This window comes from Pimephales promelas, chromosome 3 (assembly GCF_988280905.1).
Source record: "Pimephales promelas chromosome 3, fPimPro1.hap1.1, whole genome shotgun sequence".
Classification (NCBI taxonomy): domain Eukaryota; kingdom Metazoa; phylum Chordata; class Actinopteri; order Cypriniformes; family Leuciscidae; genus Pimephales; species Pimephales promelas.
The window spans coordinates 37,540,305-37,556,253 of record NC_142771.1 but is presented as its reverse complement, the minus strand read 5'-3'; the positions used below and the strand labels follow the sequence as shown (position 1 = coordinate 37,556,253).

At 40.5% G+C, this 15,949-nt stretch overlaps 1 protein-coding gene across 1 annotated transcript; it reads right to left on the bottom strand.

The window, feature by feature from the left end:
• Window positions 1–9,563: 9,563 nt before the first annotated feature.
• LOC120472137 (E3 ubiquitin-protein ligase TRIM16) lies at window positions 9,564–14,062 on the bottom strand. The gene is made up of 6 exons (XM_089128848.1): window positions 13,407–14,062; window positions 12,085–12,180; window positions 11,766–11,999; window positions 11,236–11,395; window positions 10,958–11,005; window positions 9,564–10,710 (listed from the first exon to the last, which is right to left on the bottom strand). The coding sequence occupies exons 1-6, from the start codon at window positions 13,983–13,985 to the stop codon at window positions 10,190–10,192; spliced, it is 1,638 nt and encodes a 545-aa protein (XP_088984974.1). The 5' UTR covers window positions 13,986–14,062; the 3' UTR covers window positions 9,564–10,189.
• Between the last annotated feature and the right edge of the window lie 1,887 nt (window positions 14,063–15,949).

Here is a 15,949-nt window from a genome sequence, read left to right as displayed (position 1 = left end):
CCTCGTTCCTGGTGAAGGAGAGTCGCTTTACTGCTGTGTGTCCTAGTGGAGTCAAACACATTGTAAATATGAGTTCAGAGCACATGAATAAACCAATGAGGTAAATTCTGCTTTACACAGTAAAGTTTTTATGACTCAATTCCGTCCGTGTTTGGGCAGAAAAAAAAATTGTAATAAAGTTCACAAATTTTGCAATTACGTAAAAAAAGTATAGTGATGACAATTTACAGTAGTAAGGTGAATATATTGTATACTATGCACTGAATATTGTAGGCCTAGCTATGTTTACTGTGAGACTTGTTACAGCGTCTTGTAAACTGTTGCCCATATGCGCCGATTTATGTTTCTGGTAATGTTACCAAACAAACAGGGGTGTGTGTAAAGCAGATTCCTCATTCCTGGTGAAGGAGAGTCACTTTACTGCTGTGTTTATGTGTCCTAGTGGAGTCAAAAACATCGTAATTACGAGTTCAGAGAATTTTAACCATTCAATACGTGAAATTCTGCGTTATACAGTAAATTCAGTTTTTATGACTCAATTCTGTCCATGTTTGGGCTTTACTTTCAGTTTTATTTGTGGTAGTTTGCGTGTAAACTTTACAATGTAAAGTTTTACTTTACAATAAAATTTACATATGTAGGTCCAATAACCAGATGCATGTAGACTTGTCCAATTTTGTTGGGAATGCAGTCCAGATCAGCTCCTGATATCGGATTCAAATCCGTCTCAAAGGCCATTCAGACCTGGTCTAGCAATCCTATCCCAGAAATCGCACGAAGTGATGACCAGGTGTAAACAGTCCCAAAACAACGGAGTGGTACACATAACAAGCGCTCAGGGTCATGTAATAATCTTTCGGCGCAACATCCTCTAATATTTTCATCTAGAGCCAAACGCGCTTCATTAAAGCACTTTCCATGTTACTGTCCCGATAAACACGCTAATGGCGGCCATACACTGTGTGATTTCCGTCCTATTTTGAACCGAATTCAATACATGCGACTCTTTTTCGGGCCAGACCCATTTTCAGCTTTGTCGTGCAGTGAACATGAAGACCCCTCGGGTGGCCAGTGGAGTGACTCTGGAACAGACACTGGCACTGACTCCTGTTCGGGAACAGCAGACACCGGCTCGGGAACAGCAGACACCGGCTCGGGAACAGCAGACACCGGCTCGGGAACAGCAGACACCGGCTCGGGAACTGCAGACACCGGCTCGGGAACAGCAGACACTGGGTCGGGAACAGCAGACACCGGGTCGGGAACAGCAGACACCGGGTCGGGAACAGCAGACACCGGCTCGGGAACAGCAGACACCGGGTCGGGAACAGCAGACACCGGCTCGGGAACTGCAGACACCGGCTCGGGAACAGCAGACACTGGGTCGGGAACAGCAGACACCGGGTCGGGAACAGCAGACACCGGGTCGGGAACAGCAGACACCGGCTCGGGAACAGCAGACACCGGATCGGGAACAGCAGACACCGGGTCGGGAACAGCAGACACCGGCTCGGGAACAGCAGACACCGGGTCGGGAACAGCAGACACCGGCTCGGGAACAGCAGACACCGGCTCGGGAACAGCAGACACCGGGTCGGGAACAGCAGACACCGGCTCGGGAACAGCAGACACCGGGTCGGGAACAGCAGACACCGGCTCGGGAACAGCAGACACCGGGTCGGGAACAGCAGACACCGGCTCGGGAACAGCAGACACCGGCTCGGGAACAGCAGACACCAGGTCGGGAACAGCAGACACCGGCTCGGGAACAGCAGACACCGGGTCGGGAACAGCAGACACCGGCTCGGGAACAGCAGACACCGGGTCGGGAACAGCAGACACCGGCTCGGGAACAGCAGACACCGGCTCGGGAACAGCAGACACTGGGTCGGGAACAGCAGACACCGGGTCGGGAACAGCCACTAGAACAGTAAAGGCCACTAGGACACAAACACAGAAACAAACGCCGGCTCCGGCTTAGGAACAGCAGACACTGGCTCCGGCTCTGGAATGGCAGGCCCTAAAGGTCTGATGGGCATCTCCCGATCTGTCTTTAACTGGGCAGATGGGACATGAACCATCACTGACTGGGCAGACGGGGCGTGTCTCTTCCTCCTTCTTCGGACCACCGGACTCGGGACCACATCCTTTGCTGGTTAAACAAATCCTTACGAGCCTCCTCGTCAAGATTCAGTCCCTCGGCTGCGCTACTGAACCTTTTGCTGTACTCTCTCACCACCATGAACTTATCCACAAAACGAGACTGAGCTGCATAGGCCAAACGGGACAGACCCTCTGCCTTAGTGAACATTGTTCTTCCTTTAAGGACAGATCCCTTTGTAACCAGCAATCGCATCTTTTTTGAGTCTTGGTAATAATAGGTTTGAAGTTTGCTGAACACCTACATTCATCTTTAGTAATTTGTATACCTAAATATGTTACCCTATTTTTAACAGTAATATTATCAATAGAGGTAAGGGAGCAACTTTTAATGGGAAGCAATTCACATTTATTAAAATTTACATTTAATCCAGAGGCTTCAGAAAAGGACTGAAGGATACCCAAAGCCACTGGATCTTGTGAAGAATCATTCAAGAATAAAGCTGTATATCATCCACTAATTGACTCATTTTTATTGTGTGTGTGACCAATTGTGATACCCTTTAAAGAACTGCATTGATATGTAATAATAATAAAATAATATAAAACTTGCACTGGTAGTAATTCTGGTAGTTATATACAACACCAGTGGGTGGCAATAGAGCTGTTTTTTCACTCATTGACACTCAAGCTGAGGCTACTTCATACTTTTGTTCACTGACATGGTGCTTGAACTCTCCTAAGACACCACACAAATTGAGAACAAGGGAATAACAAGAAGTGCATTGCACCCAAAGAACATTAATGAGATTTCTGTTGCTGCATCATTTTGCTGAGAACTTTGTAGTTGGGGTCGTAACTGTGAGATTCAGCTTCATGCAGGCATTCAGGCTTTCATCTGTTGACCTTGAGGGCAGGTTGGTTTTGATGTTGTTCAGATGTGAGAAGGACTGCTCGTATGTGTATGTTGAGCCAAACATTGTCAGGACAGCAACACTGACGCGACGCATTGTGCTGAAAGGGGCTGGAAGTTCGTTCCAGGTTTTCAGGATGAGATTGTCTTCACGTTGGAGTTTTCTCATATCTGCCCACTCATGTTGCTTTGCCAGGCATGTCTGATGAAGTCCACAAAGCGTGATTTGAATGACATCAGTAAATCAGACGTAAAGGCGTCCCTCGCTAAGCATTCCTCTCTGTATGCCCGCAACGTTTCGAAGTGCAGGAGACGGACACTTTCAATGTCCCTGATAAACAGCTCCAGCTTTGTTTCAAATGCAAACACTGCCTGTTGCAGGACAAGGTTGTGTTTCCAATGCCTTGCATTTTCACATTGAGGTGGTTCATGACATGTAAGTAGCTAACATCCACCAGGTAGTGAAACTTCAAGATAGTTCCCTGGATAACCAACACACTTGCTGTGCAGTAACAGCCCTGAATAATTACTCCCCACTTCATCCAACAGGGCCTTAAGCTGGAGATCATTTAACGCTCGGGCCACAATGAAGTTCACAATGCGAACGACCAATGACATCACTTCGTGAAGTTTCTCTCCACATGATTGAGCACATGTGGTGCCTCTTGATACACAATGCAATGAAAGTTTCAGATGGACCGCTTCTCTTGCTCAAACAGAAGAGCAACGAATCCTTTATGTTTCCCTAACACACTGTGTCCTCCATCAGTACACACCGATATAAGCTTATTCAGTGGGAGCTTTTTCTCTGCAGCAAAGTCCGTAAGAGATTTGAACACATCCTCGCCTCTTGTTGTATTTTTCATCGGCAAAACAACGAGACTCTCTTCACGCACTGGATCACCCGTCTCACACCGCCCAATTACACTTAGCTGTGCTATTTTACTCACATCAGTAGACTCATCCAAGGAAAGAGAAAAGTAACTACCTGAACTGATGTGGTTGATTTGCATCTCCTCTATCTGGCGAGCCATCACGAGTGCACGATCATGGACAGCTCTAGCAGAAAAAGGCATGTCTTCGATTTTTTGTATAATTTTATTCTTGTTTGGGAGGTTGTTAAAACAGTTCTTTTGCCACACTGAGCAAGCAGCCCATAATGTAGTCTCCATCTGACTCTATTAGGAGGGGATCTTTATTTAATTTTGGTATAAGTGTTATTAATACTTGACATAATGTGGCTGGAAGTAATGCATTTTCTATCCCTCGTACACCTTTAACAAGAATGGTGCCATACTATGATTAAATAGCTTGAGTCCGTCTGTTCCGGGAGTGTAGTTAGTTAGGAGTTAACATGTTTTTCACTTTAAAATAATGGGCCACATCACTAGTAGTTCCTGCGGGATGACATGTTAACTCCTAACTAACTACAAGCGTTACCTTGTCATCCCGCAATGTTTACACAAGGTAACGCTTGTAGTTAGTTAGGAGTTAACATGTTTTTCACTTTAAAATAATGGCCCACATCACTAGTAGTTCCTGCGGGATGACAAGGTAACGCTTAAGTAGTTATTGAGGAGTTAACATGTTTTTCACAAATGATACAAGTAATTTAATTTTATATTTGACACATACTGTACAGGTTCTGTGAGGCACTAATATTCTAACAAACACTGTAATCTGGTAGATGTGGTTTTGCGCTTATCGTAACATAAATGCAGCCAATTTCTTCATTAAAGATGCTAATTGTTTTTGACAAGTGAACATCAATGTTTATATTCATGTGCTAAAGAGAAGTCCTCCTCAGGCAGCTACTGTAACATAAAGTTATAGGTCTTTGGAGCCTGAGATATATGTGACTGACATTCAATAGAGCTCATAATAGTGAACTAATCCAATCATTAAAGAGTCACTTCCTAATTATTTAAGGTTTATTTTTAAAAACTGTCTTTATTAAGATTATTTTATGTTTAAGTTTTAAATTAACAGAGAACATGCGTCCATCCTGGCAAGAGTAGTGGTCACAATCTCAACATAGCTAATGTATTTGGTGGGATGTATAAACTTCATAAACTGGTTTCCACAAAGAACCCATTTGAGGCACATGCTTCTGAAATGTTATGACCATGTTAAGAGTAAAACCCCCACAATTGTTCACTTTTTAGACATGTTACTTTTTGTGATTAGTAATTAATTGGTTATTATTTCTTAGTTCACAAGTAGTTCTCAATGAGGATATATTTCTTTAGTAATACTCAAATACCTACCAAGGGACTACCTTTGTACTAAATTACCTATTACTTAATGCTTAGTTAATATTGCTTCCATATTAGTTAATAGTATTAAGTTCGGTGTTAATGCAGTACTACCTATTACTTCCTGCATAGCTACTTGTTAACTACGGACCATTATTTTAAAGTGTTACCCAAAAGTGTTTATCTAAATCACGTAACTGGTAATATTAGGTAATGATTTATAGAAATCATGTTGTTGGGAAAATTTATAAATCACTGTAAAATTTGGCACAGAACTTTGTAATACTTTTTGTCATGATTCGGTCCTCTATCCTTGTTATATATCCTAGTTCTGAGGATGGATCATGACAGACTCGCACATGGCCGCTATGTGTTTGCATTGTCTTGTCTTTACCTCATTTACTTGTCAGTTAATGTTTTATCAGTGTCACCTGTGTCTTAGGTCTGTGTACGTTTTGATAGTTTTTTTTTCCGTTTGAAACAAAAAACAAAATAACGAGAAACCAGCCTTTTTTCGTTTGTCGTTTCAAACCAAAAACAAAGAAACTGTAAAAAAGAGCCGTTTTCTCGTTTTTGGTTCTGAATCCAAAAACGAAAAACGAAAAACCAAAATCAAATAACGGGCTGACTTTGTTTTTTTGAAAAAAGTTTTGAAAAACTTTTTCCATTTTTCCGTTTGAAGATCTACATTAAAACATGGACAGGTTGGCCACGTGACCCGGAAGTAATAGTAAATATGGCCTATCAAAATAAAAGCCAAGCGTTTAGAACGGTCATAATCATACTGTCTATGGTCATAATATGCAGCACTAACGTTATACCAGAGTAACGTCAGAAGAAGAAAAATCAATGAATAAATAGAAACCTGGACCGGAACAAATATGTTAGCAACAGTAGTTTATTACAGCTATTTAATATCATGCCTATCCAGCCATCACTAGTCACGTTTAATGAGTGCATTGTTTGGCTCAATACAGTTGGTAATATAGGTTAACCTAAGAACTTATGTAAATAACCATTTAGGGTATTTTGTTACAGAAGAAGCTTTATTTTGAAGTTTGGTACTGAAATGGTTAACTTCCGGTCTTCAGCTGCGCGCTTTGTTTTGCCTTTTGATAAGCGCGCGCGCTCTCCTGTCTAAGGGCCGGTTCACATATCGCGTCTTTTGCGCGCTCAAGTTCGTTATTTCAAATGTAGGCGCGCGGTATGCGCGCTCATAATGGAAGCGGTGCGGTCGCGGTGCGACGCGCTCCTTTTTTCCATGCGCGTCCGCGCCGCGTCGAGATAAAAACATCTCAACTTTTCAGAATACCGCAAGCGCATCGTACGCACACAATAGGTCATGTGACAAGAACCAACTGAAGCGCAACCGCCCTGGCGCTTTGCAAAATATAGAATGCGGCGCGCCCAGCGTTTTCTACGCGTTTTTAGGCGCGATATGTGAATGGCCCCTAACGCAGTTTATAGCAGTTTATCTAGCTTGTTATATGGCAATTATTTTGACACGGACCTGTGGTAAACGTCGAAAATACTTGCAGCCCCTCCGAAGAGGCAAAAGGTATGTTAAATCAGTTGATACAAGATCGTTTTGTCTGTTTATATGCCAGTTTTTGCACAAATGTAAGACCGCATGTGGATGTGAACTATGTTAGCTGAACATGTTTTTGTATACATTTCAGCTCTTACGTTGGTAATATGGTGAACGGATTACGGTTCAAGATTAAACATCATAAAACCATCAGTAAAATGCTACAACTTATTATGTGTGCAGAGTTTTGTTACTGTTAGCGCTACTACATTATTAAATTTATATTTAATGTGGTTTCCACCGTAATGGACAGCGTCGCTCATGTTATACAGTGTTCATAGAAATGTATTGAACAGGCTAGTTAGGTAATAGACTAATTCTCAAGGTCGGACATCCGGGACTTTTACTCCTGTGCGCGCATAGCAACGCGGCGAAGGGTAAAACAAACAAGCCCCCGCCAATAAGCTACACGAAAGTGGAAGATAAATAAGCGTCTAAAATGAATCTAAATAGAAATGTAATCTCAAATGAATGAACAAATTGAGGGGCAAATCAAAGAATAACTAAATAATAGCACTGCAGGGATGGCCACTCAATTTTCTGCATTGACATTGCTATGCATAATGGTCGGCAGCTCTACACCGATAAGCAACAATGAAATGCACTATTTTTGTGGGGGAAAAGATAAACTGCAGTTAGCCTTATTTGGCTTTTTTGAATAAACTGTGTCCCTCACTGACATTGTAGCTACAAGTTGTGCCATTGACAGACTGAGCTCATTACAGCAACCCCACTTTGTAACATAAAAAAAAAATATTTAATGAATAAAAAAATCGATAACATAGTTAATATGTAATCGATGCTTGATTGGTATTTAAACATGACTGCAAGTGTAGGACACATGGTATGTACACATGGTGTTCAGGGGATTTGATAAGGTGGGCCATGCTTTTGGGTTGTTCTACCAAGACTCAGCTGGATGCCGATAGGGACAAGATTGTAATGTTAAACCTACAAGCGACAGCTTTCTGTGGTACCTGGTCAAGGCAGGCGCTAGGAGACTGTCTATATATTGATACGACATTATGTAATAATAGAAGAAGAAGATATAAATTCATATAGCTAGCTGCTAGCGCCTTTCACAGACATGTAACGTTAGCAAGTCACAAAGCCTTTTACATGAGTGTTTTATTATTCACTCCTCACCACCGACATACATCCGCATACACAGATATCATTCATTATTAATACAAAGTAGTCAGTTAGTATCCATAACTGACAATCCACAGCAAAACTTCTGTGAATAGATACCTTTTTGATTTGCCTCGGGCATTGACTTCGGTTTATTTTACCCTTCGTGGCCGGTTGCTATGCAGGTCACATGATTAGTGACGTAATGCCAACCAAGAGAATAGTGATAGTAGTTTGTTAATAATACAATCAAAAACGACATATGTGAAGGTTCTCAGTCCACTAATAATCCAACGAAGTTTAAAACCTAGGGCAGTTCAAAACGATTACAAAAACATACCAGTAGGTGTCGCACTGTGTCTGCTGTGTGCAAGCTACTGTAATAAAAAATTTCCATTATAACTGTGCTTTCACAAATCATGTTTCTTAGCACTGCTTAAGGCATTAGCCTACTCACCAAAATAAGCTCTTTCTCCTCATGTTTGGCATATTTGATCATGTAGCCTTTACAGTATGGTCATGATTTGACAATTATTAAATAATAAAACAGTAGCTCAACATGAAAATCACCGCAGTGGTAGTCTGTGATATTTAGAACAAGAATCTGGTGGATTTTTCTAAAAAAATGATTTTATTATGTTTTTTTAAGTCTGCCAACACCAAGCGCATAGCTACACCTTGAGCCTACGCAACTTCGTGTCCTAGCATGAACAATCAGCCTGAGCTCGGCTGCCCCGCGGCGTCTGTCTATATATTACGTATATATATTGCGTCGTATGTCTATATATTACGTGTTAACCGGGCCGATTGTGGCCCGCAGCTCGCTCTGGAACATGCATTTTTGTTACGGCTGTGAAACACTGGGCCGATTCATGTTCACCATAAAAACCGGCTCTGGCTGTATGATCTAGACCACTTCTGGAAATGACTCGGCTTAGGTTAAATCAAGGATGGTTTAATAAGCAATAATAACATAAAAAAAAAAATATTTTAAAGTTGTTGTTTGGATTCAAGATGAGTGGCGTGCTCAATTCATTTAAAAAAAGTTCAACCTGGGTGCTCTTCAGTCCAAGGTAGGACATCAAGGAAACAGTAGAGAGAGAAAAAATCTCTGATGACCGAGGCACACCTTCATTAAAATGTCTTTATTATACAAATGACATGTCCTAATTGGACAAATTTAAAAAGCCCACGCGTAGCGACATGAAGCCTAGCAAGACTTACCTTGCAGGGAGGTTTTAATGTATGAGTATGAACTTTTTTTTTTTCTTTTTTTTTTCTCGTTGCATTAGTATATTGCTAGAAAACTGTTAATCCACTTTATTGTTAATCCACTTTAAGACTTACTTAGCAAGATAGGTAATTAACTGCATTTCTAAATAAGTAAAAACTGTGAGTATTGTCATAAATAAAGTCTTACGATGCAAGTTGTAATTTGTGGCCCTTTACATTTTATGTGGTTTAAATGTGAACCCTTTGGCATCTGAACTTGAGTACCCCTGATGTATAGTGTGCCTTGAGACAATGAAAGCTCTGATTCAATGATTGTTTTGCAGCATCACTCAAAACTGACAACTTTATCAAACGTTGTGAAAGTCATTTATTTCTTCTAGAGTTCATGATTTCAATCCCTTGTGACCCAATATCTGAAATCTCAGAAAGTGCTTCTTCATCCCTCATCTTCTGCATCACAATCTTCCTCACATTTTGAACTGATTGTTTTCCAGCATTATTTTCTCCACTACTAATGTCATTTCCACATCTTCACTCCTTACATTGTTCACAACCAGTTCTGTTATTTCCTTCAAAACCACACAATCCTCAATCTGTTCATTCAGTAATGAACCTGTGTTTGATCATTTCAACTGAGAGATACTTTTTATAGAAATAATAAAAATATTTTTTTGTTATTATGTCACTATTAAAAAAACAAACAAATTAAAGGTTTTCATCAAAACAGTTACAGTTTGAGAAGCACGCACACACACACACACGCACACACACACACACACACACACACACTGTTCTTACTGTCTCTATGAGGATTTGATACACACATTTATTCTGTTTTATTTCAGTGAAGTTCATCAGTATTAATGTAATGAAGAGGAAATAAGAGTCTCTATAACATCTCACTGTTACTGGTTTATCGTGCGGCTCAAAGTATTATGGGTAAAATCTCTCTATATCTGTTCTGAAACATCAACACAGTTTCACTGATGATCCAGATTCAACCCCAAACCCAGGATAGAGCGGCTGAGTGAATGTGGTCTGGACTGTGTGGATGAGGCTCATTGTGTCAGAGACGCTGTAGAAGGACAGAGTTCCTGCACTGTGATCCACACACACTCCTATTCTTCTGCCGATGGGCTTTACATGGAGATCAGTGTGTATGTTATTGTGCCAGAATGAGTAACTGGAGGAAGAGCAGAACAAACTCCAGGACTGATCATTACATCCAAACAGACACTCATCACCCTCTCCCTTCCTGCTGATGCTCTTATATGACACTGATATCTCAACATCATCTCCAGTCCACTCAATCTCCCAGTAACAGCGTCCACACACACTCTCTCTACACAACACCTGAGGAAAATAATCAAATCTGTCTGGATGATCAGGATACGGATGCTCTGTGTCAGTGTCAGTAATAACTCTGTTCCTCTCAGACAGACTGATGTGTTTATGCACTGTGTTCAGATCCAGAGTGAGCTGATGGGAATCTGATGGAGAGAAAACACATCAGAAACAGGAATTATGAATCTGTCTGATCTTTTAATGTCTCTGAACTCTTCATGACTCAATGTTCAATGTATCATCAGTGTCTCAGTACAGATGATCAGATATCCTGAGCAAATCCTCATTTACATGATCAATTATAAAACTCTTCTATCATGATTTATTTCTCCTTCTACAGGAAGAACATGAACACACTCAGTGAGTTTTCCTGCTTGTTTTCTAGTGACTCACATTGTAGGAAGTCGTTCCTGGTCTTGGGATTCATGTTGGTGAAAGTGACTGTGGAAATAAACAGACATGAACAGTGTGAAGAGAAATGACAGATCAAATACATTCATTTCTAATATAATGCTGTATGATATTAGATGATGGACTCATTTCTGAGAGCTGATGAATAATCTCCAGGGGCTTCATTTATAAAACACACACATCGGATTGATCCGTTCATCCGATTGTTCAGATTTGGGCTCTTTCTCACACGTGTGTATAAAGGAGGCGCAGGACTTTACCTCCGTCTGAGATCTTCTTGATCTCCTCTTTGCAGAAATCCTCCAGTTTGTCTCTCAGCTGACGGACAGATTCTCTCACGCCATCAAAAGAGGAGAGAAAACAGAAGGGAACGTCGGGTTCGTCTGTAGATTCAGGAGGAGCTGAGAGAGACTGGAAACTCTACAGAAAACACAAATCAAAACTCATCATCTCCACACTTCAGCCAATAACCTGCACTATATCAGATCTGTGCGGCTCTTGTAGACTTGACTTCTCTTCAGTGACTCGCTTCAATCCAGCACTTTCACACAATCAGCTCATTTTTAATGGTCCATTTCCCAGGGCTTTGTAAGTGCGTCTCTTTAAACAGAAGATGATCAGATGAGCGTCTGACTGATGATTATATGATAACACAACACTCGACTGAATCTGACTGAATTCCTGACAACATCTCAGTCAACGGCTCATTCTGCTCTCATCAAATGTTTCTCTGTCATAGCAGGATCTTGCTCAAGTCCACTATGATCCTGTTCTCCTAGATCTCTGTTACCTGCAGGAACTGGATGTGATCTTGTGTGTGTGAAAGCTGCTCCAGCTCAGCGTCTCTCCTCCTCAGATCATTGATCTCCTGCTCCAGTCGCTCCAGTCGTCCTTCAGCTCGACTCACTGCAGTCTTTTCCTGATCTCTGATCCGCTGTGTCGCCTCAGAGCGGCTTCTCTCAATGGAGCGGATGATCTCAGTGAAGATCTTCTCACTGTCCTCCACTGCTGTGTGTGCAGAGCGCTGTTACACACACATCACAATCACACAGTGAGTTCAGTGAGTCCAAACTGAGACGTCTCACACTTCTCTTCTTCTCCAGACTCACCTTATGAGACTCCACATCCTCTCTCAGCTGATGAAGATCTTTCTGTCTCTGCTGGATTCTCTGACGGATCTTCATCTGCGTCTCCTTCAGCTGTTTCTGGAGGACAAACCAATGATAGCGAATGATGACACATAAAACTACTGTCACACAATAAGGGTTAAAGATCTAGCATGGCAAGTTTACACTGTAGTTCAAACCACACATCAGTGAAGTTTGATGTTATTGACGTCATCATCTTTGATTTGGGCTTGATCTCCATATAATGGACTCCAATGGGATCCAAACGGGTAAAGGTCCAAATGAGAGTTTCATTGCAGCTTCAAAGGGCTTTAAACGTCACCAGACGATGAATAAGGGTCTTTTATAGCGAAACGAAGTTTTATAAGCTCAAATGGTCGCCTTGCTCTGTTCTGTGATGCACGTTCGTGACTCTCCTGTTCAAACTCGTTCATCAAAATGAACAAATCTTTTTTCGAGTCATTAAAATGATTAAAGTCCATTAAATGGAGACAAATCCTGTAATGTTTTCAACAAAAACCTTAATTTCTTTTCGATTGAAGAAAGAAAAACATGAACATCTCTTTGATGTCATGGGGATGAGTAAATTATCGGCAAAAAAAAGTTTTCAAAAGTGAACTAATTCAATTTGAACTGAACGTAACCGTCATATGTACAAGCATTTTTGATCAACTAAAATATACAGTCATAATGAAGTTGTACATATAAAAATGTATTAACTTTAAATATATTGAATAAAACACTACAGTTGTGATTATAATCAAGTACTTTACATGTTAGTCAACGCATCAAAATAAGTCAACACTATTAAACACGACTCTAAAGCACGACAAAAGAGTTGAAATATTGAAATATTAAATAATATTAAAATGTATTTTAAAGTACAATTTTTAATTTGAAAATACAAAGTACATTTATAAAGTGAAAGTCATGAAAATTAACTTTCTTTATAAGTGGTTTCATTAATATTATATTATCGCCAAGTACATTTTTATTTTTTTTTAAATATACTTTTAATTTGAAGTACACTCTAAGTGCATGTAAATACAATAAATAACATTTCTTTTTAACCATTAGTTGTTAAGACTACTTTTATGCTTTTTTCCCCTTTTTGGAGCTTGAAACTTGTGTTTCCGATTGACTTTGAATGTATAGACCAAAATATATGAGACATTCTTCAAAATATCATCTTTTATATTCCACAGAAGAAACCCAGTCAAACCGGTTTGGGACCAACATGAGTAAATGAGTGAGTAAATAAAGACACTTTCATTTCTGCGTGATCAATCTCTCTCAGTTCATACCTGTTTCTCTGTCCTCTGTGCTGCAGTTGATACAGTGTTGTGGTTTTTATGTTCACTCTCTTTACACCACACACAGATGCACTGTTGATCAGTGATACAGAACATTTCTAGCTCTTTATCATGTTTACGGCAGATCATGTCCTGCAGTCGTCCAGTGGCATCAATCACTTTGTGTGGTTTACGAGAGAAAAGTTCCTCATGACGGTCAAAATGAGTTTGACAGTAAGACTCCTGACACACCAGACAGGACTTGACGGCTTTGTGTTTTCTTCCAGTACAGACGTCACACTCCACGTCTCCAGCTCCAGCGTAACAGTCAGCAGGGAGTTTAGTCTTCTTCAGTTTCTCCACCAGTTCAGCCAGAATGGTGTTTTTCCCTAAAGCAGGTCTTGGACTGAAGGTCTGTCTGCACTGAGGGCAGCTGTAGACGCTCTTCTCATCCTCCTGATCCCAGCAGTCTGTAATACAGATCTTACAGTAACTGTGTCCACAGTGGATAGTCACTGGATCCTTCAGGAGATCCAGACACACTGAACACATGAACTCAGTCTGATCCACTGAAATTCTTCCTTCTGCCATTTTACTGAATACAGAGACACAAACACACAACAGCTCAACAACACTCGAGTTTCTGTTTCTCTGAACTGAGGAGTTAAAATGGTTTCCTGCTTGTGTGTTTGAGTGACGTGTGTAAAACAGGGGTGTGTGTAAAGCAGCTTCCTCATTCCTGGTGAAGGAGAGTCACTTTACTGCTGTGTTTATGTGTCCTAGTGGAGTCAAACACTTTGTAAATACGAGTTCCAAGCACATGAATAAACCAATCAGCATATATATCAGCATATGTATACAATCGCTGAAGACTGAGGTAGCCTCCGGAGCTGAACTTCAGTTATGGTAATGGGTGTTTAGCTTCCGACAAGCGTTGTACGCGGTCGACCAATCAGAGCAAAGCATATAGCGGAAAGGAGGGATTTAATAGAGATTGAATCATCGTTTGAGAATCATTGAAAAATGTGGAGATGTACAACAATGTATATTCTGAGAGAAAGAAAGCGTTTGTTGTAGGAGATCTCCAACGCAAGATTTGTATTTTAAAAACGGTTTTAAGACAGTTATTTATATATTTTGCTGTAGTGTCAGTAGGAAATATCAGTTTATATTTAATTTGCCATTCTAATAATCCAGTGAGATTTTTATATGCATAAGGAGTCTGTCAACAGCCGATATGCTCCACACGGAGATCTGATCTCACCATAATCGAGTCCATCTGGGATTACATGAAGAAACAGAAAAAAATACTAAATCCAGAAGAACTGCGGCAACGTCTCCAAGACTCTTGAAGAAATATTCCTGAAAAGCTATGTGCAAGTCTACCTGGTCAACAGCTGCTTTAAACGCAAAGCGTGGTCACACCAAATATCAGTTTATAGAAGCTAATTGATAAATCAAATCTATTTATGACATTATTTTGGAAAGCATCCTCACTTTACAGCATTTTTACACAAGTGCCTAAAGTGTCTCACAGTACTGCAGCTTTGCAGGAAGGTTTCAAACATCTTGGAGACATTGCTGCAGTTCTTCTGCATTTAGTCTTTCTCCGTTTTCTCTGTTTCTTCATGTAATCACGGACAGGCTTGATTAGAGATCAGATTATACCGGCTCTTGTCACTCCTTGAGGAAAAACCAAAAAACTTGCTGGATTATTACCATTAATGACAAAATGAATGTTTGGAAATGTAAGCGGACACACTACAGCAAAATATATTAATAGCTGACCTAAAACTATTTTTGGGGGGTGAAAATACTAAAGTGGCCAAGACTTTTGCACAGTAGTGTGTGTATACAGACTTTTGCACAGTAGTGTGTGTATACAGACTTTAGCACAGTAGTGTGTGTATACAGAATTTTGCACAGTAGTGTGTGTATACACTGTTGCATGCACACAAGACACTTTATCGTGCCCTCAAGAAACTATTTACATGCGCACAGGAATTTTTTCCATGCTTACAATTTACAATTACACATTACAATTTCTAGTTTTATAGAGCTAAGAGCATGCACAGAGAAGTCCAAATTAAACATGATTTAATGACTCGTAAATGTAAGTACACATTGATGGCCTAAGACACGAAACAAGCGGTTTGTGTGAGAAAACGAAGAGTATTTATATTGTTTTACCTCTTGTAACCACAGCCACATCAAGTGATCTGAGGGAGCGGGCGCTTTGTGGCTGTGGTAACAAGAGATAAAAACAATATAAATACTGTTCGTTTTCTCACACAAACCGCTCCTTCTGTGTCATTTACGAGTCATTGAATCATGTTTAATTTGGACTTCTCTGTGCATGCTCTTTGAGGTGGACCCCATAGACCTCCATTATATGACTGATAGACACAAACGGTTTGACCTAAAAATATAAAAAAAATTGAAACTACTGTGGAAACAAAGACACCTACATCTTGGGGTAATCTAAAACATATCAAAAAATTAATTTCAAAGTGAACTATCCCTTTAATAATTTCCGCTTCGCCTTTACAGCCTTT